At 31.6% G+C, this 26,640-nt stretch overlaps 11 protein-coding genes across 11 annotated transcripts; 8 read left to right on the top strand and 3 right to left on the bottom strand.

Annotated features, from left to right (window-relative positions):
* Positions 1 to 2,285: 2,285 nt before the first annotated feature.
* Positions 2,286 to 2,738, top strand: GO595_010953 (60S ribosomal protein L23; the record flags this gene model as incomplete). The annotated part of the gene is made up of 1 exon (XM_067913688.1): positions 2,286 to 2,738. The coding sequence occupies one exon, from the start codon at positions 2,286 to 2,288 to the stop codon at positions 2,736 to 2,738; it is 453 nt and encodes a 150-aa protein (XP_067769691.1).
* A 2,025-nt stretch (positions 2,739 to 4,763) lies between these two features.
* Positions 4,764 to 5,210, top strand: GO595_010952 (Activator of 90 kDa heat shock protein ATPase -like protein 1; the record flags this gene model as incomplete). Its single annotated transcript, XM_067913687.1, has 1 exon — positions 4,764 to 5,210. The coding sequence occupies one exon, from the start codon at positions 4,764 to 4,766 to the stop codon at positions 5,208 to 5,210; it is 447 nt and encodes a 148-aa protein (XP_067769690.1).
* A 602-nt stretch (positions 5,211 to 5,812) lies between these two features.
* Positions 5,813 to 6,424, top strand: GO595_010951 (uncharacterized protein; the record flags this gene model as incomplete). The annotated part of the gene is made up of 1 exon (XM_067913686.1): positions 5,813 to 6,424. The coding sequence occupies one exon, from the start codon at positions 5,813 to 5,815 to the stop codon at positions 6,422 to 6,424; it is 612 nt and encodes a 203-aa protein (XP_067769689.1).
* Positions 6,425 to 9,350: 2,926 nt separating this feature from the next.
* GO595_010950 (uncharacterized protein) lies at positions 9,351 to 11,522 on the bottom strand (the record flags this gene model as incomplete). Its single annotated transcript, XM_067913685.1, has 1 exon — positions 9,351 to 11,522. The coding sequence occupies one exon, from the start codon at positions 11,520 to 11,522 to the stop codon at positions 9,351 to 9,353; it is 2,172 nt and encodes a 723-aa protein (XP_067769688.1).
* A 562-nt stretch (positions 11,523 to 12,084) lies between these two features.
* Positions 12,085 to 12,687, top strand: GO595_010949 (Charged multivesicular body protein 4a; the record flags this gene model as incomplete). Its single annotated transcript, XM_067913684.1, has 1 exon — positions 12,085 to 12,687. One exon carries the CDS (start codon positions 12,085 to 12,087, stop codon positions 12,685 to 12,687), a length of 603 nt encoding a protein of 200 aa, XP_067769687.1.
* A 296-nt stretch (positions 12,688 to 12,983) lies between these two features.
* GO595_010948 (Serine/threonine-protein phosphatase ppe1) lies at positions 12,984 to 13,898 on the top strand (the record flags this gene model as incomplete). The annotated part of the gene is made up of 1 exon (XM_067913683.1): positions 12,984 to 13,898. One exon carries the CDS (start codon positions 12,984 to 12,986, stop codon positions 13,896 to 13,898), a length of 915 nt encoding a protein of 304 aa, XP_067769686.1.
* A 2,114-nt stretch (positions 13,899 to 16,012) lies between these two features.
* Positions 16,013 to 17,956, bottom strand: GO595_010947 (cytoplasmic heat shock protein 70; the record flags this gene model as incomplete). Its single annotated transcript, XM_067913682.1, has 1 exon — positions 16,013 to 17,956. One exon carries the CDS (start codon positions 17,954 to 17,956, stop codon positions 16,013 to 16,015), a length of 1,944 nt encoding a protein of 647 aa, XP_067769685.1.
* Positions 17,957 to 19,509: 1,553 nt separating this feature from the next.
* On the top strand, positions 19,510 to 20,133 carry GO595_010946 (60S ribosomal protein L3-2-like; the record flags this gene model as incomplete). The annotated part of the gene is made up of 1 exon (XM_067913681.1): positions 19,510 to 20,133. One exon carries the CDS (start codon positions 19,510 to 19,512, stop codon positions 20,131 to 20,133), a length of 624 nt encoding a protein of 207 aa, XP_067769684.1.
* Positions 20,134 to 20,331: 198 nt separating this feature from the next.
* Positions 20,332 to 20,697, top strand: GO595_010945 (60S ribosomal protein L3; the record flags this gene model as incomplete). The annotated part of the gene is made up of 1 exon (XM_067913680.1): positions 20,332 to 20,697. The coding sequence occupies one exon, from the start codon at positions 20,332 to 20,334 to the stop codon at positions 20,695 to 20,697; it is 366 nt and encodes a 121-aa protein (XP_067769683.1).
* Positions 20,698 to 21,533: 836 nt separating this feature from the next.
* On the top strand, positions 21,534 to 23,918 carry GO595_010944 (uncharacterized protein; the record flags this gene model as incomplete). Its single annotated transcript, XM_067913678.1, has 1 exon — positions 21,534 to 23,918. One exon carries the CDS (start codon positions 21,534 to 21,536, stop codon positions 23,916 to 23,918), a length of 2,385 nt encoding a protein of 794 aa, XP_067769682.1.
* An 8-nt stretch (positions 23,919 to 23,926) lies between these two features.
* On the bottom strand, positions 23,927 to 24,541 carry GO595_010943 (small GTP-binding protein; the record flags this gene model as incomplete). The annotated part of the gene is made up of 1 exon (XM_067913677.1): positions 23,927 to 24,541. The coding sequence occupies one exon, from the start codon at positions 24,539 to 24,541 to the stop codon at positions 23,927 to 23,929; it is 615 nt and encodes a 204-aa protein (XP_067769681.1).
* Between the last annotated feature and the right edge of the window lie 2,099 nt (positions 24,542 to 26,640).

Raw genomic sequence — 26,640 nt, 5'->3', positions numbered from 1 at the left:
GATTACTGATCAATATGAAGGTAATTTTTATATATATAAAGAAGAGATTTGTTTTGATGGTTCTGAACCTTCATCTAAATCAGTACAATTTCCTTTATCTTCTATAACAATGATATTACATCGTTCTTATTTACATTTTGATTATGGTTTAGAATTCTTTTTAACAAGTCAAAAGTCATATTTCTTCTTCTTTAATAAAGGGAATCGATCTAAAATATTACAAATAATGAAAAATAGTTCATTACCTAATTTGAAGCCAGGAGGATTACAATTAACATCATCTAAAGAATGTATATTACCTTATACAGAGAAATGGAAGAATGGATTAATCTCAAATTATGAATATTTAATGTATGTTAATTTAATAGGTGGAAGAAGTTTTAATGACTTATCACAATATCCAGTATTTCCATGGGTATTAAGTAATTATTCATCCGAAACTTTAGATTTAAATGATCCTAAGAATTATCGTGATTTATCTAAACCTATTGGTACATTAAATCCAAAACGATTACAAAAATTAATCGAAACTTATGAATTATGTCCTGATTCACCAGAGAAATGTTTATATCGATTACATTATTCGAATGCATTTTATGTAGCACATTATTTAGTTCGATTAGAACCTTATACTACATTTCATATTAAAGTTCAAGATGAAAAATTCGATAAACCAAATCGAATGTTTTGGAATATTGAAAAAAGTTATAATGCAGTAACATCATTAAATAATGACTTCCGAGAATTAATACCAGAATTCTTTACATTACCAGATTTCTTAATTAATCATAATAACTTTGATTTAGGTAATCATGATGAATTAAATCTACGTATTAATGACGTAGTATTACCTCCATGGGCTAAAGATGCTGATGACTTTATACATATTCATCGGAAAGCTTTAGAAAGTCGTTATGTTTCACAACATTTAAATGAATGGATTGATTTAATATTTGGGTATGCACAAACAGGAGAAAATGCAGTTAAAATGAATAATACATTTCATGCGTATTGTTATCAATCATCGATTAGTAAATATAATGCTAATTCTAATCCAGAATTAATCAAACAAATACAAATCCTTGCAAGTAATGTTGGTATTATTCCACGACAATTATTTACGTCAGCACATCCTAAGAAATTATATTATTATCCACCAATAATGAAGTTAGGGCATACATATTTGTTTCATTTATTAATCACGTTAAATATGAATATATGTTATTTAACATTCTTTAATGATAATTTATATATGTTAACTAATCATTTACAATTAATATCAATGAATTTACCGAAAACTTTTCGGAATTCAACATTCCAACCAATATTTGTTAATTTAGGTTCATTAAATAAATATTTATATATAACTAATAATGGTACTATACCACCAAAATCTTTAGTCTTCTTAACAGAACCTTCAAGAATTATAACTTCTTCTTTATGGGATAACTCTTTTCATGTGTTTCGAATAGAACAAAATAGTATTAATCATTGTTATTCACAAAGTCAAAAGTATTCTTTGATATCAGCATTATGTAATGCTGGTGGACAAAACCTTTTGACTTCTTGGAGAGATTCATCATTAACTTTATGGAATATTAATCAACTTGAAAAGAATAATCAGCCATTATATCGTGTTACTCCACATTTAACTTCATTAGTTGATATTGACGCAAATCAAAATATGAAAATTATCGCAAGTTTGGATAAGAATAAACAATTAGTTTTATCACATTTATCAACTGGTAGATATATTAGAGCAATCGATATCGACGTACAAGGAATAGTACAAAAAGTTATGTTGTTCGATATCGGATACATCGCAATTGCGTCCGGAATACAAAAACCTGCACCGGAAACAACAATAAGTATTTATAATATTAATACAAGGTTTATAAAGGAAACTAAATTCGATAATACAATCCAATATTGGAGAAAAGTAGAAGTGGATAATGGATTTAGTGGTATTGGTGTAGTGTTAGAAAATGGATGTTTCATTTTGTTGGAATTACCTTCGTTGGAAAAATTAATGAATATTAAGTTGGATAGAAAAATTATGTCTTTCATTTTCATCCAACAATATTTGACTTTCTTTTTAGTAGATGAAAATAATAATTTGTTGTATTTGGATTTAGAACAAAAAACGGCATTTAAAAGAAAAGGTTCTCAAAAGAAAATAGGAAATTAAAAAGAAAAAAAAAGCGATTTTTAAATAAAAAAAAATTAAAAAAATTTTTTTTGTAGAAAGGAAATCACTTGTAAAAAGTGGCGTTAACGGTCGTGTTATGGCTGGCAAAACCGTCCCCTTTTGGAGGATGTCAAAGAGAGGACGTACTGGTCAACAAGGGACAAAATTCGCAATGACACTTGCTTTACCAGTGGGTGCTGTTGTTCAATGTGCTGATAATTCAGGTGCTAAAACAATGTTTGTTATTTCAAAACGTGGACATAAAGGTAGATTAAATAGACTTCCAGCTGCTACAGTTTCTGATCTTATTGTTGTTACAATTAAGAAAGGTAAGCCAACACTTCGTAAAAAGGTTATGTGCGCAGTTATTGTTCGTCAAAAGAGATTATGGCGTCGTAAAGATGGCGTTGTCATAGGATTCGAAGATAATGCAGGTGTCGTAATCAATGATAAGGGTGAAATGAAAGGTTCTGCTATTACAGGTCCTGTTGCTAAAGAATGTGCTGAACTTTGGCCAAAGATTGCCAGCGTTGCTCCTGCAGTTTTCTAAATCAAATACAACAACATGATATTAATTTTTATTAAATATTTTTTTAAAAATGAGAACTTTTTGTTACTTTTTTGACCTTTTGACTTAAAAAAAAATTGTGAAAATAAACCACTGAAAAATTGTGGTTGAATAAACATTAATGTTAAAAAGTGTCAAATGGCAGATATTTATTCATAAAAATAAATGGTTTACATAGATCAAACTGAAAAATGAACGAAACAGAAACAAATAAATCTTTAGATTATGCTCCACCTTTATTAGAATCAATTCATTTTGATTCAAATCCATGTACAGCACTCTTCTTTTCATTATGGATTTTTTGGACAGCATTTTTCATCTTTAATGTTGTTCTCTTTTTTCATCTAAAAAGTTCTTTTTACATCAGATGTAGATCACCATGGCTAATATTTTCCTCTGCTATAGGTCAATATTTAATGACAACAACTTTAGTATTAAAATTAATGGTTGGTCCAACCAATTTTTACAATTTTTTTGATCATTGGTTTATCTGGTTTATGCTTCCTCTACATTTTTTCCCATATCTAGTTCGTTCCCTCCGATTCATAATTATTTATCACATCCATCATTTAGAGTATATAATAGATGAAGCTAAATCTAAGAATCTGACACCAAATCAAAATCAGTCTGATAACATTAATGAATATATCAAAGACAAAGGATGTTTTATTAAACTTATTGCGAAACTTTATGAACATAATAAGTTGGTTACTGATACAACCTTTTTAATTCTTCTTTGGATTATCATTGGTATAGCATTTATTGTAGGGCTTATTCGATGTATTGTTGTTGAACAAAATCATTGGGGAATTCGCTCACAAAGTAATTCCGAACTGTTTTGGGTAACAATTTTAGTATTTTGGGTTATTGTTCAAATTCTTTTGTGGATTGCTGTTTATTTCCTACGGAAAATTCATGATGAACTTAAATATAATTTTGAACTTACTTCGATTGGTATTTGTTGGCTTGTATTTATTGGATTATATATAATTATAGGATGGCTTGAAGATACTCCAACGATTGTGCCATCAATCATTGCTAATATTTTATGTATAGTATCAATGCTTATTTCATTTGGTATGCCAATACAACTTGCATATGTTAAACCTCCTGAAGTTAAACTTGGCGGAGGATTTGATAAACTTGCAAATGTGTTAAAGAATAAAGAAACATATAAGATATTCCTTGACTATGCTGTAAAAAAAAATTGTCCACAAAATATATACTTTTACAATGCTGTTAAAAGATTCAAAAAAATTACAGATCCAAAAGAAATAAGTGAAGAATATTTGAGAATAAAAGATAAATTCTTGAACAATGATAAACCAATTACTAAAGTAAATGTTCATGGAGAAATTATAAAGGAATTAGAAAAAGTTAAAGAAATAACAACAGACGTATTCGACGTTATTCTGATGGATAGTTACAAATTAATGGAGACTGATACATTCCCAAGATTTAAGACATCTTGTAGGGAATTCAAACAATATGTAAAACAACAAATGGCTAAAAGAGATTTGATCATAGAAAATTAATTAAAAAGAATCTTGGAATAATTTTTATAAATATATATAAAAGTTCGTTAAAAACTAAGATAAATCAAAGCATATATTTTGTTGTTATTGAATTACATTAACACATTCATGATATTGAGATGGTGAAGAAACAAACATAAAAAAAATACTTTTTTTGGCTCGGTGTGCAAAATAGGGTGAATTTAGAGAGAAAAAGAGTTATAAACTGTAGTGAAAAACCTGTAGACCGACTCCTTATTATAACCCACGCCTACACTGTGGCATTATTTATAGAGAACATGTTTAGTAATATATATTATAAACATCTTAAATTTGATATAAATGATACAATATTTGATCTCACAGTTGAAAAATTTCTTATATAAGAATGACTGCCATGTTGTGCATTTATCTTTTTCCTCGACATGTTGAGAGAGAAGCTTCATTCAAAAAATGATCGTCTTTCTTGATAAGTGGCCGGCCATTTTTTCGTATGAGCACCTGGAATTCAGGCAACTGGTTTTGGGAAGAACACAATGCCAATAAGTGGGCTAAAGAAAGATTAACAGAACTTGTCAATGCAATTTCCGTTGAAGGTTGGACTTTTTCTGACTTCGACTTCAAATCTATCCAAGCTGCAAAATCAATCAGAAAAAACCGTGAAATTCGTTCATTCGAGATTATTCTTGAGTTCAAATGGAAGTATGGTGATATGGAAGGTAAAATTTCTTTCCCTGATGTTTCCAACGATTGCGTTGACTCACCTGATGAATGGGAATATGAGCTCACATTCACAGGAGATAGCAACAAGAAGACTGCTGCTGAAAAGAAAGCAATAAGAGCACCTGCTGATTCAACAGTTATTCCTTTATTCCGTAAGGCTTTTGCTCAATGGGCAGATGAGTTTAAATCACTTCCAGCTACACCAAAAGCAGAGTAATGTAAAAATATCATATGACTAATTTTTTAAAAATTTCCAAATACCGAAAAATTAACACCAATTTTCTCATATTTTTATTTTATATGGAATTCGTTGTGCTTGAAGTTCAAATAATAAAACAAAACAACTTAGATTTAATTAATAATTTTTATTATCAAATCTTGTTATCCATTGATTATTTGGAGAATTTAGGTTGTTACTGAATTTGCTTTTGATTAAAAGCATCTCTCCTTTTTGTAATTTGATCAAAAAAAATTACCAGAAATACCATTTTTATTGAAATTCAGAAATAAATATATCAAGGAGTTGGTGTTGCATCTGGAAGTACAGATTCTTGTGGGTGATGTTTTGTACTTCTTCTTTTCTTTTGCTTTTTTTCAACAGGTGGATGCTTCTTTAGTGCCTGTTCCACAAACCTAGAAGCTATGCTACCAATGGGGTGATCGTGTTGTTGCTGATCAAAGAGCTGTAAGAGTTCTTTCTGGCTTGGCACATTCATTTTTAAATTCTCTTTTGCTAATCAATTATCAAAACCGCAAAAAGTTTTTCAAAAAAAAACATTTACTAAAAAGTGCTAAATAAACATCTGAACTTATGGGAAAATGGCAATCAAAGATGTAGAGAAAGCAGAAGAATTTCTTAAGTCTGTTCTTGGAAGAATGTTTCTTAGGCCAAGGTGCGAATGGGGTTCTACAGAAAACGTGTTTACACAAGTTTTTGGTGAGCTAATTCAAATTCAAAAAGGATGGTGGAAATTATTCAAACAACTCGGAATTTTTTATTTTCGAGAGCACCTACTAATAGAATGCGAAAAGTTTGCTTTTTTGCTTTCTGTAACACCACAAGAATTCATTGCAAAAATTGAAAAGGATAACTTTAGGGCAATTCCGATCCCAGACTCCCTTAGGTCAGTACTGCTTCAAATATTTACTGAAGATGATTTAAATTATTGGACATTATATGCAATTCCTCATGATAATTCAGCTAATAATTTGCTATCTCTTTTGTCACATGTTCAAATGCCATCAATACATGAATTTGGTGAAAACCAAGCCAAGGAAATGCTAAAAGGAGATTTTAAAACTGTTGAGATATTTAATTTACCACCAAGTACTGCCATTCCTCCAGACTTTGGTATTTATTATCAAAGCTTAATTCCAGAAGAAAGGGTACAGCGCGGTGAGAAATCATGGATTTTTGTGACTGATGAATAAAATTTTATATTATAGAATTGTTGTTATACCTAAAAAAAATCATTTTTTTTAATGAAATGTTTGATAAAAATTTAAACATTTATTCATATGAAAAATATCGTTTGAGTACATTTTTTTCTGCATTTATATTTTTGAAGTGGAAATTTGTTGATTCAGGAATCGGATTTGATGACACAAGTAGCTTTATTGCTTCTTTAACATTTCCTGCAGAAAGATGAATTGCATTCAAAATTGATAGAAATGATCTTTTTTGACCTAAAAATATATAAATAGAATACACAGTTTGATAAAATTCATCACTTTCACTTTCTGTGTCTTTAATTTCTTTTGCAAAACTCGAGAGACGTCGTGAAACAATATCTATTCGATATTGAGTTCGTGATTCTGTTGATAAAGGTGGTGCTTCGAGTGTCTCTGATGTTTTTTGAGATGAATATTCCTCTGTTTTTGAAAATGAATCTTGGGTAAAATTTTGTGAATTATTTAATATATACATAATAGGATCTTTATCTTCTTGCTGTATAAGCCCTTTATTCTGAGTAGGTTCTTGAGTGTTTTTATTAACTTTCTCTTGTTTAATCATCGAAAAAAAACACCCAAAGATACGATGTACGTTTAAAAAATACTTCATGAAATAAGAAATCCAAGAAATGTCAACCAAATCTCAATCAAACATCAGGCAAACAGTTAGTGATAACTTTAGTAAAACTTTTTCTACTTTAATTAACATTGAGGTTTGTATCAAATTTATCTCCTTTTATGATCCAGCATATACAAAATCATATAGGCTTAGAACATGTGAAAATATGTGTTAAGCAATAGATTCTAAAATACTCGTAAATTCTAATTTAATTTTTCATTTTTTACCTCAAAACGATACAAAGACGTTAACAAAAAATACATGAAAAAGGAAAAAAAAATCCCCAAAAAAGAGGAAACATATTGGGAATCTCCACAAATACAGCAAAAAATTATTGAAGAAGCCAAGTCTATAGAAGCATATATAATTAATCAAAGACAAAATTTAAATAATACTAATACATTTACCACCTTGGAAACTCTTTTCAATTTATTTAAGTCAGAAATGTCTATTAATCTTTCTCTTCGAAATGAAATCCTCAAAGAAAGAAAATTAATTTCGAAAAATGAACAAAATTTAAATGATTTTTTTGCAGGAATAAACAAAATCACTAAGTCATCTGTGACAACTTTTCAGGACGTTTTAGATTTAATTTTATCTCAAGTAAATAAATTTGCAAATTCAAAATCCCATTTCAAAGATGTTACCCAATCACTTCAATCCAAAATTCAAATGTTAGAAAACGAAATAACAGAGTCTAGCGATAAAATTAAAGAACTTGAAGATGCACAAGCATTAAATCAAAAGCATATTAATAAACTTCGATCAAAACTTAAATCATCAATTGCGCATAATAAACAATTATGTTTTTTTCTTGTTCAATCCAAAAAGAAAATAAAGCATCTTAAAGCGCATATTAAAGAAACTAATAATGATTCAACAAAATGTCAACATGAAAATCGAAAGACAAATGAAAAAAACCAATTGAAAAATTTTGATGATTTGATACTTATTAATGAGAAACAAAATGATGAAATTCAACAGAAAGAAAAAGCAATTCAAGCAAAAATTGGTGAGGTTAAGGAATTAAAATCACAAAATCATCAACTTAAAGAAAAGATTAAAGAATTTATTTCAATTACAGAAAACATGAAGCTTCAAATTGAACAATCAAATAGTGAAATAGAAAAAATGAAAAAGCAAATGAAAAAAAGCAAGAAACTACATAATGCTATTGTGCAAGCATTAAAGGAAGAGCATAAGAACAAAATTATTTCTCTAGAAAATAATGTTGAATCTCATATTATTCGCAAAATAAAAAATATACAAAGTGAAATTGAAATCAAAAAACAAGAAATCATTGAATCTAGTAATAAAATACTGGAAAATCAGCAACATATACAAGAGCTTAATGAAGTTATTAAACAGCAAGAAAGAGCCAAATCAAAATTAAATGATACCATTTCAGGTTTGCAACAGGAGAACGAAAGGTTACGAAACATTATGAGAGAGAAATCCGATTTACAAAATAATTGCACACAAAAAGATTTCACAAATACCAAAAAATGATGTTTGTATTTAAAAAAAGATATTTTGGTGATATCTTATATTATTGTTTGTAAATATAAATTAAAAAATTAATTTTTTTTTAATTAAAATATTGTAAATAATTTGTTATGTTTTTAATGAGGTATTCATATGTTTTATAATTTTTGAGAATAATCATTAAGATTGTATAAAGTCGTAAAAAAAAATATTCAAGTTTCTGTAATAAAAATGGTTATAGTTGAAAGATTCACAATGATTTAAAGAATTATCAAAAATAGTACAAGAGTAGTGAAATATGTTATAAACATCAAAGGAAAACATTTCATTATTCATTTACTTTAATTTTATAGCTTTAATACCATAACAAAACATTTTCTCGTATGATTCACTCAATAAAAGATATCACTAAACACCACACAATAATTCATTTCATTATTCATTCACTTCATATATAACACTTATCAACACAATAATTCATTTCATTATTCATTCACTTTATATATAACACTTATCAACACAATAATTCATTTCATTATTGATTCACTTTATATATAACACTTATCAACACAATAATTCATTTCATTATTGATTCACTTTATATATAACACTTATCAACACAATAATTCATTTCATTATTCATTCACTTCATATATAACACTTATCAACACAATAATTCATTTCATTATTCATTCACTTCATATATAACACTTATCAACACAATAATTCAAATGTTTAAACATTTCCTTCACTGCAAAACGTTCTTCACACATATCATTTATTTATTTCTCGTCCCATAGTTCACTGCGCGTGTGCCATTTCGTTCAGTATTTGGAAGAATTCTCCGTAAATTTTTGCAGCGCTTGTTGGCTCCAACGGCAGCACCTCGTTGAAGTACTTTGGGATCATATCGCTGTTTCCCATCACCTGCGCCAAGCACTTGTGCAGCTCCTGCGCGTTTGCCTGCGCCACCTTCCGATGCAGCGCTCCTATTTTCTCGCACGCCAGGCGCCACTTGGGCACTCTTCCGTCGAACAAATCGCAAGTTATCACTCCGAAAGTCAAGTTGAGCACATTTTGTATGAAGTTCGAATCATTGAACAAATTATTTGGTAATGCGCATATGAAAGCGAATATGTATGAAATTGTTTCAGGTATTTGTATCAGTTTTGTAATTATTGTACCGATGAAGTTTAACAAAAATGTTAAAGTTTCGATATTTAATATGTTACATATCGATGTTGAGAACTCAAATAAGTTAATGATGATCGATTTCGCTTCTTTAACTTCTTCCGATGCTTCATACCATTCATTAATTTGTTGGATATATGCATTCGCTTTAGGTATTAAATCATTCATTATTAATTGGATCCAATTATTATCATTCGGTATTTCCTTTGATAAATAATATAAATTAGATGTCTTAAATACTGACGAAATCGATTCCATACCATTCGCATGTTTAGAACATTCAATAAATAATTCAAAGCCAAATGGTCCTAATGATTTATAAATGGAATCAATTAAAACTGATAATAATTCATCTGAAGTACTAACAAGGCCAAAGATATTTTGATAAAATTGTATTAATACATTGGAGTCTTCAACATTTGTACTCTTATATTCACGAAGAAATTGTAAAAATGATAACATAAACTTTTGCTTGTTATCAACCTCTGAAAATATCTGTGTAAAGCACTCAAATACGTTTTTGAGTATGACAACTCTATCGTTCTGTGGTATATACTTAAGAAGTTTGGCACTGATTGGATATAACGACGTGTTTTTGGACTTAATGAAGCTAAAAATGATTTCGGTGCTGACAGCTATGGTTGAAAATTGTCGAATATCGATGAATTTGTTTAATAGATCAACAAATTTTTCATTCTCAAAATCATTCATATCAAAAATACAATAATAGCATAATGTATCAAATACCTTTTGATATAATTCTGGCCCGATAATGGCTTGTTGACGTCGAATGAAAAATTCAATAAATGATGTAAGTGCTAAATAATGATCACGTGAGATTTGTGGTTGACATAAAACGAGTGCTTGGATTCCAAATGGTACTATATTAGACATGATAATTTCAGGTGGATAAGTATTGTTTAGAAAATCTCGATGAAGATCAGTTAAAACATGAAAGATAGATGTATAAAGATAAAGACTACAATTAGCACCAGGGGTAAATGCCTGTATAAGAAACTGTGTAAATACTTCGGGATTAGTTTTGGCGCATTTGACCAAAAGCTTGAGGATTTCACTGGTGAAGTGATCAATTTCAATTAAATCGGTTTCGCTCTCAAAATGATGTGAAAGGCGTAAGAACGCCTTAGGAATAAGGTCAGCTGCTTTAGGAGGACTCACTTCAGCATAATTACTAAGGAGAGTAAGCACAGATTCTGATACAAGTGGATTTGGATGTGCAAGAAATGAATCAATTGCTATTTGATAGATTTGATCAGACGGTGCTCGATTACCTGCAGTGGAAATTAAAGAACCAAGATCACATAAAGTATCAATAGGACTATCTGCAATTGCTGTTGAAACAACTTCAGAAAAATTAATACAACTCAATATTCGATTGACATCATCAGGTGAAATTTCTTGTTGAATAAGCATGGAAATAATACTGATGCAATCACGTGATGTGTCAGGTTTATAAAGACCTTGAAAAATAATGTTCATAACATCACTTTGAATTATTGGTAAAGGATTAATAAAACCTATCATATTAAGCAAAATACTAAAGGCCATTTCGGAATTACTATGAAATGCATCCAAAGCATACTGAACAATAAGAGATTCGGAACCATCAATTGTCATCGTCAAAATTATTCTTTGGAATGCTTCCAAATTTTCTGTACCAAGTTTTGAAAAAGAGGATACAAACTGGAAGACAAGTGATTGAGGAAGTTTAAGAAGGCTTGGCCAAAAATCTGGCCAAATATCAGGATATGTTGCAACCATAAAACTAAGTTGTACTTTTGTAAGAGTTGTTGAAAATAAGACAGGGTGTATTTCAGTTAGTGGAATTGAAATTGAAAATAATATGTTATGAATTTGTGTAATTATTTCTGGTGTTAATTGTTGATCGTAATTATTACGAATCCAATCATCAATAACTAATAACACTATGATCAGTGTTTGAGTATTCCTAAAATTATGAAAATTTGAGATACAAAAAATAAGTCCATCAAAAGTATGTTGAATTTGAAATAATTGTGTATTTGCTTGATTTAGTTGATCAATTGTAAACATGTTTTGATTCGTAGTTATAATCGAAACTAATTGCTCAAATTCTTGGATTTGAGCTTCCATCAAAAAACAAATCTAAAAAATAAAGGCCGTTAATAAACGTTCCACAAAAAGTGTCGTTAACTTACGAGTACTTTTTATGATAAATCGGTGATTTTTTTCCGTCAACTGCTTTTAACATTGAAAAAGTTCTCAAACCGTAGTGTTTTGATGGTTGCGGTTTTAATCAATATTTGTTTGAAATTTTGTCAAAACCGCCGATCATTTGGTTAAAATGTCTTGGCTCTTTGGTAAGAAGAAGAAACCAGCCGCACCAACCCCACAAGAACAGTCCGAAAACATCAGCAAAACTATCGAAGATCTTCGTAAGAAGGAAGAATACTACGATAAACAAATTCTTATGGAAGAAAAAAAGGCAAGAGAATTTATGAAGAAAGGTAACAAGAAGAGGGCCATGGAATGCATGAAGCGTAAGAAACTTATTGAAAAAAGCCGTGATAACATGTCTGCTATGGCTTTTAACCTTGAACAACAAAAGATGAAAATCCAAGAAGTTCAAACAACAGCTAATGTTTTCGCTACATACCGTCAAAACGCAGAAACAATGAAACAACAATTCGGAAACGTCGATATCGATAAAATTGATGATGTTCTTGCAGATTATGAAGATATGCAAGCTGATATGGATGAAATCACATCTGCTATGACACGCACAATAGGTCCTGAAATGGATGAAGATGAACTTGACGATGAACTTGCTGCTCTTATGAATGAGGGTGAAGAAACTACACTTGATACAACAACTGAAACACCACAAACAATGCAAGCCGATGAAGATGAGGGTCAAATTGAACAGTTAATGGGTGGTTTTGCCTAAATAAAACTCAATTTTGAACTCCAAATGATTTAATGAAAAAATTGTTTTTATATGAAATTCTTAATAAGAATTAGGTTATGGGTAAATAAGTTTGGATTATGTAATTGATAAATAATTTATCGATAAATTTAATATTTCTAAAATCAATTTTTTCTAAATTTAAGAAACTCTCTATATTCAGCGTAACTTTACAAATAGATTAAAACCTTATTTTATTAGTATTTTTGACTAAGAAAAGGAAAAAACAATTTTGGCAAGAAATTTTTCTTTCAAATTTTGAATTTTTTTCTGGAAAAATGTCTGAACCTGAAGAATGGATCAAAATAATAGAGAGTGGAAATAAATTAAGCGAAGAACAGTTGAGCACATTGTTTGAGCTTCTTAAAGAAATTCTTTATCAAGAAGGAACAATGCATCCACTTTCAGTACCAATAACAATATGTGGTGATATTCATGGACAACTTTATGATCTTTTTGAACTGTTCAAGGTTTCTGGCGGGATTGATAATAACAAATATCTCTTTCTCGGTGATTATGTAGATCGAGGTTATTTTTCCATTGAAACTTTTGCTTATCTTGGCTCTCTCAAAGTCCTTTATCCTGACCGCATATACTTACTTCGTGGTAACCATGAGTGCCGACAAGTTAATCAGCAGTATGGTTTTTATGAAGAATTTTTCCAACATTATGGTCATGCTGGTCTTTGGCGTGTCTGCAACGAAGTGTTTGACCTCTTGCCAATTGGCGCTGTTATTTCCAACAAGATTTTTTGTGTTCATGGTGGCTTATCACCAGAAATCAAACTTATTGATCAAATCCCATTAATAGATCGCCAAGGAGAAATCCCTAACACTGGGCCATTTGCTGACCTTACATGGAGCGATCCTGAAGATATTGACGGTTGGGCAATCAGCACTCGGGGCGCAGGATGGCTCTTTGGTCCTGATCCAACGCACGAATTTTGCCACAATAACAAAATAGACCTGATTTGTAGGGCGCACCAGCTCGCGATGAAAGGTTACCAATATCTTTTCGGCGAGGAGCAACTGGTGACAGTTTGGTCGGCGCCAAATTACATGTACAGATCCGGAAACGATGCATCAGTTCTTAAGATTGATGAGAACTTTAATAGAGAATTTGTCATATTTAAGGCAGTGCCTGATAGTCAACGTGTAATACCTGAACAGGCAACGCCAAATTACTTTGCATGAAATGAATTAATAAATTAAATTATTTAATTTGATTATAAAATATTGTAAATATTATGTGATAATGGGTGAAAAAGAAATAGAAAGTTATTTTGTAACAATAAATATTTTCTTCATCAATTTTTATGGAGAATATCATTCATTTAACAAATGATTTAATATTAAAAATTCTTTTCATGTTTACATTTCAAATTTTATTACAATAAAAAATTCACATTCTAAAAGAACAAAAATTAAAATAAATTTTATCGCTACTTTAGAAAACAAAGTCATCTGCCGTGTAGACAAATCTTTTTGGGTCAACGATTTCTTCCTTATCAGCAAATATTATTCGGATCATCCCATACTCCGATATTACCGTAAATGGGTTCGACATCAAAACCTTTCGCAGCTTGGAGCAATCATCAAACAGAATGCCGAATTCCTCTGTTTTTGCATCCGCATCTGCATTACTCGTACCATAGCTTATAGCTACGTTGGATAAGTTTTCGCATTTGCTAAACGCTTTCTCTCCAATTGACACCTCTCTTGAGTCAAAAGAATTTTTTGATGGAATGCATTTGAAGATTAAGGAAATTAAATTTTTATTACTATCAAAAGCCCAATTTCTAATACAAGTTACACCAGGTGGAATGGTATAACTATGTTCTTTGTTTGTAACTAGATATGTGTGTAAACTAATTTCAGAAAATGTTTTCTTATCAATCTGGAATTGAGTAAAATATAATAGAGCACCATCTGTAAATTTATACTTTGTGTTGTTTTTGTCAATTTCTATAGTAGTCAAGCTATAACAATGAGAAAAAGCTCCATCTCCAATATTATCCACACTAAATGGTATGCGTATCGATGTTATTTTTGTGCAGTAACAAAATGCAAAGGCACCAATGGAAGTCAAGCTATTAGGAATAGTAAGAGAAGTTAAACTTTTGCAATTGTCAAATGCCCTTGCGCCAATTGAAGCAACTCCATTTTCTATAATAACAACATTTATATTCCCTTTAAAGGAATCCCATGGTGTTTTATTTATCCTTGAATAATGATTCATATTTCCTTTTCCAGAAATAGTAAGAACACCTAATTTTTGCTTGAATGAGTAAGTTAAAGTTTCTCCACATGTGCCAGAAAAACAATCAGCAGATGCGTTTGTCTCCATGGAAAGACGGGATCCGTTAAAAAAATTATTAGGATACCCCGAATTACCGATCAACAAAGGCGGTTATAATGAACTTGTTGTTGCTTCAGGCATAAGAAATAATTCAATTTGTTTCCAAGCAACGTTATTGTTGTCTAACTACTTTTTGTTAAATCTAAGAAAGTAGCAAATGTGCTGAAACAGATTTTGCTATAATTCTATTAGAATTTAAAAATTAATGATCTTGACATTCGCTTGGACTAATATGTTCTTGAAGTCTAGTTCTTGAATAAATTTTCTCATTTCATCACTTGTGATTGAAGCATGAGTAGCTTATGATTAAGGACCTCTTTAAAATTATAACTTCCTTCATTCGGCTGAAGCCACGAAGTTGTTCTGCGTAAGCTTAAATTTTTATTTGAGAATGTGTTTAGTATATAATGAGGAATAGATTGTACAGCAACTTCATCAAAATGTTCAAAATGAAGATGTGTTGTAATAATTGCTTCAACTTTGGTGATATACTTAATGGAAGTTCGCAAAATGGGTAATTCGTGTGTATTGATACAACAAGAAAAGTACAAAAAACTGGAAAAAAAAAATCGTTCTCATTAAAATCCTTTTGAATGAGTTGTTTACCCCATGACAGAATCCCTTTTTCATCAATTTTAATTAATGATTACATTTATATACTAATTTTGTTTGTGTTTAATATTATTGGGCAAGTAATCATGATTGTTTTTCAAACTAATAAAAAAATTGGCTAATTTATAATTCGGATGTATAATACACTTATAAATTTCGATTCTTTTACTCCATTTACACTCAAGATTTATCCTATACGGAAAGCAAATGATTTACTTTTTTATTACATTATTTCTATTAATATAAATTCTGCAAATAATCATTTGTGTTATTAAAAAAAATCCTTTTGAAAATGGATTAAAAATGAAAATTATTCATTGTATTACATTTTATTCATTTAATCGACTTCTTCAACGCGTGGTCCTGATGAATGTCCACTATTTGCTGATGCTCCACTTCCTCCTTGCATGTTCGCGCCTGGCATTCCGCCTTGTGCGCCGCCTGCTGCATGTTGATAAGCTGATTGCATAATTGGCATCAGTTTGCCTTCGAGTTCCTTCTGCTTAGCTTCGATTGTAGCGACGTCTGCGTCTTGGTTAGACTCGATCCATGCGAGCGTGTCATTGATTTCCTTGTTAATTGTGTCCTTATCTGATTGTGACAATGCGTTAGCAAACTGTTCTTGATTTAATGAGTTGCGTACGCCGAAGCAGTATCCTTCGAGTGCGTTCTTCGCTTCCACTTTCCTACGCACTTCTTCATCTTGTGCTTTGTACTTCTCTGCGTCTGCAACCATTTTGTCGATATCTGCTTGTGAAAGGCGTCCTTTCTCATTCTTAATCGTGATCTTCTTCACGTTACCTGTCGACTTATCTTGTGCCGAAACGTTCATAATACCATCTGCGTTAACATCGAATGTAACTTCAATCTGTGGTACACCGCGTGGTGCTGGCGGAATACCTGTTAAATCGAATGTACCGAGTAAATTGTTGTCGCATGTTCGCGAACGTTCTCCTTCATAAACTTTGATTGTAACTGCTGGTTGGTTATCTGAGAATGTCGTGAAGACATTTGACTTCTTCGCTGGAATTGTCGTGTTACGTGGAATGAGCACTGTCATCATTCCGCCAGCTGTTTCGATACCTAATGAAAGTGGTGCAACATCTAACAACAAAATATCTTTCACTGTATCTGATGTATCGCCTTTGATAATTGCCGCTTGCACTGCTGCGCCATATGCAACTGCTTCATCCGGATCAACACCACGGCATGGCTGCTTGCCATTGAAGAAGTCTTGTAGCAATTGTTGGACACGTGGAATACGTGATGAACCTCCAACTAACACTATATCGGTGACGTCTGACTTCGACATGTTCGCATCCCTTAATACTTGTGCAACTGGTGTCATCGTCGATCTGAATAATTCATCATTTAAGTTCTCGAACATTGCACGTGAAATGTTATCCATAAAGTCGTGGCCTTCATATAATGAATCGCAAACAATGGATGCGGATGTGGCTGTGGATAATGTTCGCTTAGCTCGTTCGCATGCTGTTCGTAATGTACGTAATGCACGTGGCGATTGTTTTAAATCACATTTGAACTTCTTCTGGAATCGATCTGCAAAGTAATTAACCATACGATTATCGAAGTCTTCACCGCCAAGATGTGTATCGCCTGCTGTGGCACGAACTTCAAACATGCCACCATCGATATCAAGCAATGAAACATCAAATGTACCGCCACCAAGATCAAAGATAAGAACATGACGCTCTTTATCAGATTTCTCGTTAAGACCAAATGCAATTGCAGCCGCTGTTGGCTCGTTGATGATACGAAGAACATTTAATCCTGCAATAACACCGGCATCTTTTGTGGCTTGACGTTGGCCATCATTGAAATATGCGGGAACTGTAATAACTGCGTCTTTGACTTTGTCTGTAAGTTGGCTTTCGGCAATTTCTTTCATTTTGCCTAAGACCATAGCTGAGATTTCTTCTGGATAAAATTGTTTCGTTTCACCTTTCCATTGAACTTGAATCCTTGGACGATCTGCTTCACCACGGACAACTTTAAATGGCCAGTGTTGCATATCTTTTTGAACAACTGGATCACTAAATTTACGGCCAATCATACGCTTTGCATCAAAGACTGTATTTGTTGGATTCATGGCTGCTTGGTTCTTTGCAGCATCACCAACAAGTCTTTCATCTTCTGTAAATGCAACATAAGATGGTGTTGTACGATTACCCATATCATTTGCTATAATATCAACACGATTGTGTCTGAAAACACCAACACAACTGTATGTTGTACCTAAATCAATACCTATAGCTGACATAATAAAAAAATGATCTTATGAAGGCATTTTTTGGTTGAGCATTTAATGATTCAATTTAAATATTCGACCATTTAAAGTATTGAAATTTCTATAAGAACGTTTAATAAAAAACGGTTGAAAATCAAGTTCTGAATCTTAGATATCACAACAAATGATTTGTAACTCTTAAAAAAATAATAAGCTTTGAATGCTCTCTTACCCAGGACCAGTCCACAATAATTTGCATCTTTGTCACAAGATTAAAATATCAAAATTATTTAATAATATTTTATTCAAACAATTTATATTCCTATAAAATCATCATACTCTTCTTCCTCTCCAATAAAGAACAAAGGTTTTGTCTTTGAGTAAAGAGATTCATTTTCATTTTGTATCCATTCAGCTCCAAGAACATCCTCAAAGAATGGATGCTCTGCTATCTCTGAAGCAGATATGCGCTTCCTTGGATCGACTTCAAATATCTTCTGGATTAGATTCATCATGTCTGGATATTGTTCAAATATTTTTTCGACGTTGCCATGAATCAAGAATAAAAATATGAAACCATAACTTAAGGCATCTGGCGAGTATGAAGTTGGATCATTATCATATAATTTAATCGAATTTTCAAAATTTGTGGTTTTGGATCTTCAGTTTCTATGTCATTTATAAGTATATTAGATGGTTGAATATTTCTTAATAGAATATTGCTGCTATGTAATGTTGAAAGAGCAACTGCAATTCGATACATAATAATTGAAATAAGGTGAATTGAAAGATTAGGAAACTTTTGTAAATCAAACAATGTTTCGTTGAATGTGTAGGGCATAACAACAACTCTATAAGTTTCATAATCAAATTGTTCTAAAATAGGTGTTATGTATGGATGCTGGATTTCTGCTTGCAATTGGCTCTCAGCGTAGGCCCTTCCCATGTTCTCTTTTGTCATAGGAATAAATTTGAGTAAATATTTTTTTTGATATTTTGTTGCAATGTAAATGCAAGAAATATCAGTGCTCCAACAGAGACACACAAGTTCATATCCATTTATATCATAATTAAGTTGACTGAACATTTAAAAACAATGAACTTCCTCATGATGACTTTATTACACTCCACCAGAAGGGTTTTCATTCAAATTATCAAAAAAGTGACGTTTTTGATTTTTTTTGCTGTTTTTCTGCTGGATTTAAACTTTTAAACAAGATATATTGGTGATTTTTGCCAAGAAAATAAAGTCTTTAATGATCGATATTGTATATTTAAAAATTTCTTCTTATTGTATAACTAAATTTATCTATTGTTGATTCTAATAATAACTTCAAGATGTAAAACCAAGTGTTGGTGTTCTTTAAATTATCCCAAAGAATAAACAAATACACTCATTTCATAACAAATTATATTCATACATTTTTATTTATGGGATTAAATTACCATCACATTAAATCAGTATTTATGAATGAGTTAATCTTCTTGATCAATGAGAAATCATAATTTTTAAAATAAGATCTTTCCAGTGTCACTTTTTTAACTATTTTGGAGGTTTGACGGTTTTGGTCCGTCCTTTTTGACGAATGTCTCATCGTAAGTACAGTGCTCCACGCCGTGGCTCACTCGGTTTTCTCCCACGTGGTCGCGCCTCTCATGTTCGTGGTAGAATAAGGTCATGGCCAAAGGATGATCAATCCAAGCCACCACAACTTCAAGCATTTCTTGGTTACAAAGCTGGTATGACACACGTTGTTCGTGAAGTTGTTCGTGCTGGATCCCGTCTTAACAAGAAGGAAGCTGTTGAACCAGTTACACTCATCGAAACACCACCAATGGTTGTTGTTGGTCTTATCGGTTACAAGGAAACAGTCCATGGTCTTAAACCAGTCACCACCGCCTGGGCTAGCTTTGTTGGTGAAGAAATGAAGCGTTGCTATTACAAGAATTGGGCTCAATCCAAGCAAAAGAAGGCCTTCGGCAAACTCGACAAGAAGGCTGATGACATGAAGAAGCGTATCCAAGACATCAAGGAACAATCCTCAGTTGTTCGTGTTATCGCTCACACCCAACCAAAACTTGTCAAACTTGGTTCCCGTAAAGCCGAACTCATCGAAATCCAAATCAACGGTGGTGATGTTGCTGCTAAAGTTGACTATGCCGTCAAACTTCTCGAAAAAGACAATCAATGTTGGAAACGTTTTCGCTGAAGGCGAACAAATCGATCTCATCTCCGTTGGTAAAGGCCGTGGTTGGGAAGGTGTTATCCATCGTTTTGGTGGCAAGCGTCTTCAAAAGAAGACCCATCGTGGTCGTAGGAAGGTCGCCTGTATTGGCCCATGGCATCCAATGAGAGTTCTTTGGACCATTGCACGTGCCGGTAACAATGGTTTCCACCACAGAACTGAATGAACAAGAGAATCTACAAGCTCCAACTCGTCGAAGGTGGAAAACTTGATGAAAGTGGTTCAACTGAATACGATATCTCCAAGAAGTCAATCAACCCAATGGGTGGTTTCGCTCATTATGGTAATATCACAAACGATTTCGTTATGATCAAAGGTTCCGTTTGTGGTGCAGTAAAGAGAACAATCACACTCAGAAAGACAATCAACGCTAACACAAAGAGAATCGCCACCGAAGATATCAACCTCAAGTGGATCGATACAGCATCCAAGTTCGGTCATGGAAGATTCCAAACCAAGGAAGAACGCAACAAGTTCCTCGGAAAGCTCAAGCTCTCAAAGGTTGCTGCTGAACAAAAGAAGGAGTAAACGAACTCTAATTATTAATTTCAGTTTTCTGTTTAACTTAAAAAAAATATTTTGAGCAAGAGAAAACAATTACAAGAAAACATTTCTTAACTGACATTAGATAAATTGACATTTTGTATAATAAAGAATTTCATCTTTGATGCGCCGTTACAGTGACTTACACATCAATACGTCAATACAATTTATACTTTAGATTTTATTGTTTCAGAAGAGAATCTAATTATATTTCCATATAAGCATTTTCTAGTCATTGTAAAAGATAAACTGCACCTAGTTTAGTATATTACAAGAAGAATGGGTAATTTTGAGATTGGTGCTTTGACTCAAGGATAATGGTGAATTGTTTAGAAGATTTTTGATTTCACTTTTTGTATGAAATTAACGGTTGACTTTGGTCTGGTGGAATGACCATTTCGATGTCTTTTGAAGAAATCATTGGGGGCATTAAAAAATTTGGAGCTACTATAATTTCGGGTGTAAAGCCAAGCGCAATTGAAGTCCCAATTTATGATCTAAAATTTGAAGATTTTCAAGCAATTTCTTCAAATGTTCAAACTTCCAATGATTATGAATTAAAAATAGGATTTGCTTTTGCACTCCGAAAGCAACTTTCAAAAATATTCAATTCATTCACAGAGGAAAATCAAAAATCAACAAAAGATTTTTTATTAAATTATTCACAAGGAATTACAGATGAAAAAGAAATATCAGGCTTATTAGCTGCAATTGATACAGTGTATCAAATATCTGGTGGAAATTGGCCAGAATTAATTTCATTCATCTTGGATTTAAACGATGATAAAAATGATTTATTAAGAATTCATCTTTTATCATCTATGTCATTTCTACATGAAGAAGAATTTGTTGATGCTCATAGCAATCTGTTAATACCAGTTGTACAGAAATTATTAAAATCACCATTCCCAGTTTCAAAGGTCATGCTTTTACTTATTTATGCATTATGCAAGCAAGAATCAATAAGTGAGACAGAGTGCAATCAAATATGGTTTGTTGCCATCGAAATCGCAAAAACAGATGATTTCAAGAAAATTTATCCAGCCATGAATAAATTTACCGGTATTGAAGGCTTCAAGACTATTACAGCACAGCCAGTTAAAGATATTATATCCAATTTTAACATTGAAAACATTGATTCGTTGATTCCATTGCTTCGTTTATTTGCATTCTTAAACGAAGAAGCCATAGTTCCTTTGATGCATATTCTTCTTGATATATTATACACACACTTTGATATTGCTTGTAAAGTTATTGATTATTTACAAGATAGTGATCTTGTATTACTTGATGAAGAATTAATTGCGACAATATACTCCATACTTTCAAAGGAGCTTGCAGGCGAAAGGCACAATGCAGCTCTTGCACTTATCTCTCCACTTGCAGAAGAAATTGTTTCAGTTTTTCCTGAATCGGAAGACGTTATGATTGAAAACATCAGAAACTCGCTCAAAAGTGACAACTTTTCTGCCTTTATCGCATGTAAAGTATTGAAAGACATTTCACTTCTATTTGAAGAACCACATTTTGATTTAATCGAAGATTTAATACCATTATTAACATCAGAAGATGAAAAACTTTTAATTGCTGCTAATAAAGTTGCCATTTCACTTTCTCAAACGGGTTTATATTCGACACCTGAAGTTGAGAAGCAATTTATTGAATTATTACCAAAATATAACGAAATGAATTACGACAAATTTTCCAAATTAATTATCTCCGTTCTTACATCAGATCCAGAACCAGGATTATCATTAGTTGAACCTGTATATGATTTAGCTATGCAATTATTAACACCAGAAAAGACAAAAGCCGAAAATGCAATAGCACTTGATTTATTTGCAGAGATTTCACAGATTGAAACAGAATATGTTGAAGATCAAGTAGTAGATGGCATTAGTGCTTCAGCTAACATTCTCAAATCAGAAGAAGCAAAATATTTCCCATCTGCCGCATACTTTCTTTCTGCTATGGCCGAACAATTTCATGATCAATCGCGTGATGCAATTCTTGAACTTCTTCCAATACTAACTGATATTGTTAAAGAAAGAAAAATTAACATGAAAGAATATGTAAAAGTTGCTCAAGCAACTTCTGATATAATTTCAGCTTATGATATTAGAGATGTTGCATCTGAACTTGTCGGATTTTCTCTTTCATTACTCGATGAGAAAGAATATGAAGAATGTGCTTCACAAATTATTGTTACACTTGCAAATTCAATTCTTCCTCCTAATGCTATCGAATGCTTTACAATACTTTCTACTAAAATAGATACAATAGATGAAACAGATACAGTCGAAAACTTGATTCAGGCGCTATCGTTCATTTTGAAGAAATACAGAATTCAAATTCAATCGGCTCAAGTGGTCGCCGATAAGATTCTTGAGGGTGCCCTAGCGGCCGTTAAGCCACCAAGTCTTATAACCGATACCGATACGAACATTTTCGGTTATTTCAAGACTTTCATTAAGAAGTTCAAAGAAAAGAGTACACCTTTATGTGAAAGCCTTATGGCTATTGTTCCTGATGTAGAACTTGAAATTCTTCCACTTTTACTTGAACCAATTGAAGCAGCAATTGATCAAAAACTTTTAACTACAGAAACTATTTCTAACTTCCTTACTATCATTATTAGCATGCTTTCAGAGGATGATCTTGAACTTGACACATCTCTAATTACATGTCTTATTTCTGTCAAACGAAATTATCCACAGTCAATCAATGCACCAAATCTTCTTAAGTTCCTTTCAGACCTCTGGGAGAACATTGATGAAACAGAAGGTGATGTTGAGTTACCAATGGCCATTTGCATGCTTACCCTAGAGCTTTATGGCGATAATGAAACAGGAGAAGGCGTAAACGATCAACTCTTACTTGATCTATATGCTCTTTTACCACTTCCAGCAGATGTTTGCGATCTCCAAAATGTTCTTCAATCTGTCATCAAAATCACACAGAAAGAATGGGCGCATGAAACATTGCTAATTCCATCGTGTATCTTCCTTGCGAAAGTTCTTTTACTCAAAAAAAACAAAATCGATGAATATCAGATATCTGCAGATGTACTTTCCAAGGCCAAGAAAACACTACAGATGATCGCTGCAGAGAATCAGCAAGTGAGAGATGCACTTGTTGAGAACTATGGCGGAAACAAAGCAAATACAGAAGCATTAAAATCTATTTTACAAATTAGAACTAAATAAGTAAAAATTTAACAACATTTATTTTGGGAAGCATTCGTTGGCATTTCACTAAAACTTGTGAAATTCGTGTTGAAGCCATTAGGTTGAGAGCTGAGAGCTTCTCTCCCAATTTCTTTGAATAATGATTCAATATTTGTACCATTTTTGGCAGATGTAAAAAATATCTTTGGTATGTCATTATTGTACTTCGCAATGATTTCTTGTGTATAAGAGGTAAAATCGCCTTCTAAAAGATCAATTTTGTTGATGGCTAATATTATTTTGGGGGTTTCAATAGATTCATTAATTATTTGTTTCCATTTTCGAATATGCTCACATGATTCTGTGTTAAGACAAGAAGCAACAATGATACAAACAGATGAATTTTGAAGATATAATGGAACAAGTGGTGCAAACTCTTCTTGACCAGCTGTATCCCATATCATTAGTTCAACCTCAGTGTTGTCAACCATTACTTTAGTTCGAAGATGTGAAGAACCATTGGTTTGAGGGATTAAATAATCAAATGATTTATGAATCTGATAATTTGCAATAGAAGTTTTTCCTACAGCAACATCACCAACTAATATGACTTTGAATTGTGGGCATTCTGATTCGCATGGTGAATTTGATCTCCGAATCATCGCTTAAGCTTGCCTTAACTTCCTTGATGTGAAAAAGTTAAATCAGAATTCTCTATCGTTTGTTAAAATGATAACTTATTGAACAAAAAATGAACGTTTCATAATTCAATTTGTGTGTTAAACAACACTATAGATATTTTTCTAATTGTTTTTCTGTAAATTCTCTTCGTGATTTCTCTTCTTCATATAATTGTTATCGATGTTTGGTTTCTTTTAACATTTCTTCCTTTTCTTTATCTTATAGTTTTTTTCTAGCTGATTCCTATTCTTTTTCTTTTCTGGTATAATTAATTTGTTGTTGTCTAATATCATTATTATTTCTCATATTATGTATAGCATCCAAGTTAATATTTGGAGGCGTTTGAGATATTGATATAGGAGCCGGAGATAAAGTGCTTAAAATCCTAGACCAAGCAGAATTATGATTAAAAATATTAATATTAACGTTATTAGTGGTATTATATGATTACTTATTAATATGTTTTAATGCCTTTCTTCTAAGTGATTTTTAATAGGTTTTTTATTCTTTTTATTTATTCTTTTAAGATATTTTTTAGCCATAATATTTATATAAAAATAAAACCATTAATAATGATACTTTATTGATAATATACTAACTTTCTCCATCCTTTCCTTCATGTTCTGGAGAAGCAAAAAGTGGAATCGAACTTTTAATGGCATCATCATTTATTAACATATTAAATAATGAAATGCCAAAATCAATGATCTTTGGAAGACCATTGTTTCCTATAACAATATTGGAGGGCTTTAAGTCGCGATGAATGACATTGTTATCGTGGAAATATTTAAAACCCTTAGAAATAACAATACATTTTTTGAAGTTTGTCATAAAGTGTGTCTTTTTCACATGGTTCAGTGATCTTTAAGTTTGAACATAATTCCATTTGAAAATAAAATGAAATATTTTTCTTTTGTGGATTGTGTTCAAACCATATGTCAAAATATTTGACAACATTGGGATGTGAAATTTGTGATAATATCAAGATTTCATTAAAAATATTATCAAACGAATTATTTTTAATGCGTTTTATAGCATAGCTTTTTCCAGCAGAATTGTAAATAACTGAGAAAACAGTTACGGACGTTCTATTTCCAATTTCGCTGAATTGTAAACTTTGACCGAAATCGTGAAGATAAGCTCGAATTCGAATTGTGTTTGTGTGATTGCTTAAGTTTATCTTTTGTACTTAATGTTTGATCTGTTAAATTTTTGACGCAAGTCACTAAATTTTCAACAATTTCCAGTAAACGTTAGTTTGAACTTTGTTAAACGGTCGTGTATAAAGGAGATCATAACCGTTTTTTATTATGTAAAAGTGAATATTAAATTGTTTACTTATGTAAACTAAACGAAGCCTATCAATTTTTTAGTATTTTAGAATGGGTTCAGTTGTTGTTTTGTATTCAAATATTCCTCAACTAAAACAAAAATATCTTCTAAAGCAATGCACATACTGTGATAGCAAAGGAACAAGAAAAGACAAAATTTTTTATTCATTATTATATCTCGATATCTAAAAAAAATTTACATATTTGGAACCTGTAAATTGTCAATTTCAGTCACAGTAACCAAGGAACCTGAAGCTGCCGACCGCAACTCTTTATGACATTTCCAACCAGAACGAACATTTTGAAACACACGAATAAAACATCATATCTTGCTACAAGGATATCGCTTCTCCATATTTTCTTCTTTGCTGTCACTCTAAGTAACTATTTCCATTATTATTTGTAATTATCATTTAAATTTTCAATACCAACTACATCAAATCAAAAAAGGACAGATTTTACCACCTCTTAGGAATATTCCTTTAATATTTAATCATAATACTACCTCCAAAAAATTCAACAGTTTGATTTTTGATTATCATCAATCTTTAAATTTTCATAACAAATTATATTTCCCCTTAATTTTTCTAACAAATTGTTCTTTTAATTTCAACCAAACATATTACCATTCATTTCCTTTTCATTCTCATCAAGCAAATCAAAAAATTTTCACATTTCAAATATTTAATTTTATTTTGAAACAATTTTTAGAAAACAATTTTTGTATCTTTAAAATCAGCAGTATTTAT

Source organism: Histomonas meleagridis (assembly GCF_020186115.1).
Source record: "Histomonas meleagridis strain 2922-C6/04-10x chromosome Unknown scaffold_61, whole genome shotgun sequence".
In the NCBI taxonomy this organism is placed as follows: domain Eukaryota; phylum Parabasalia; order Tritrichomonadida; family Dientamoebidae; genus Histomonas; species Histomonas meleagridis.
The sequence above is the reverse complement of the archived record's forward strand: the minus strand, read 5'-3'. Positions and strand labels throughout refer to the sequence as shown.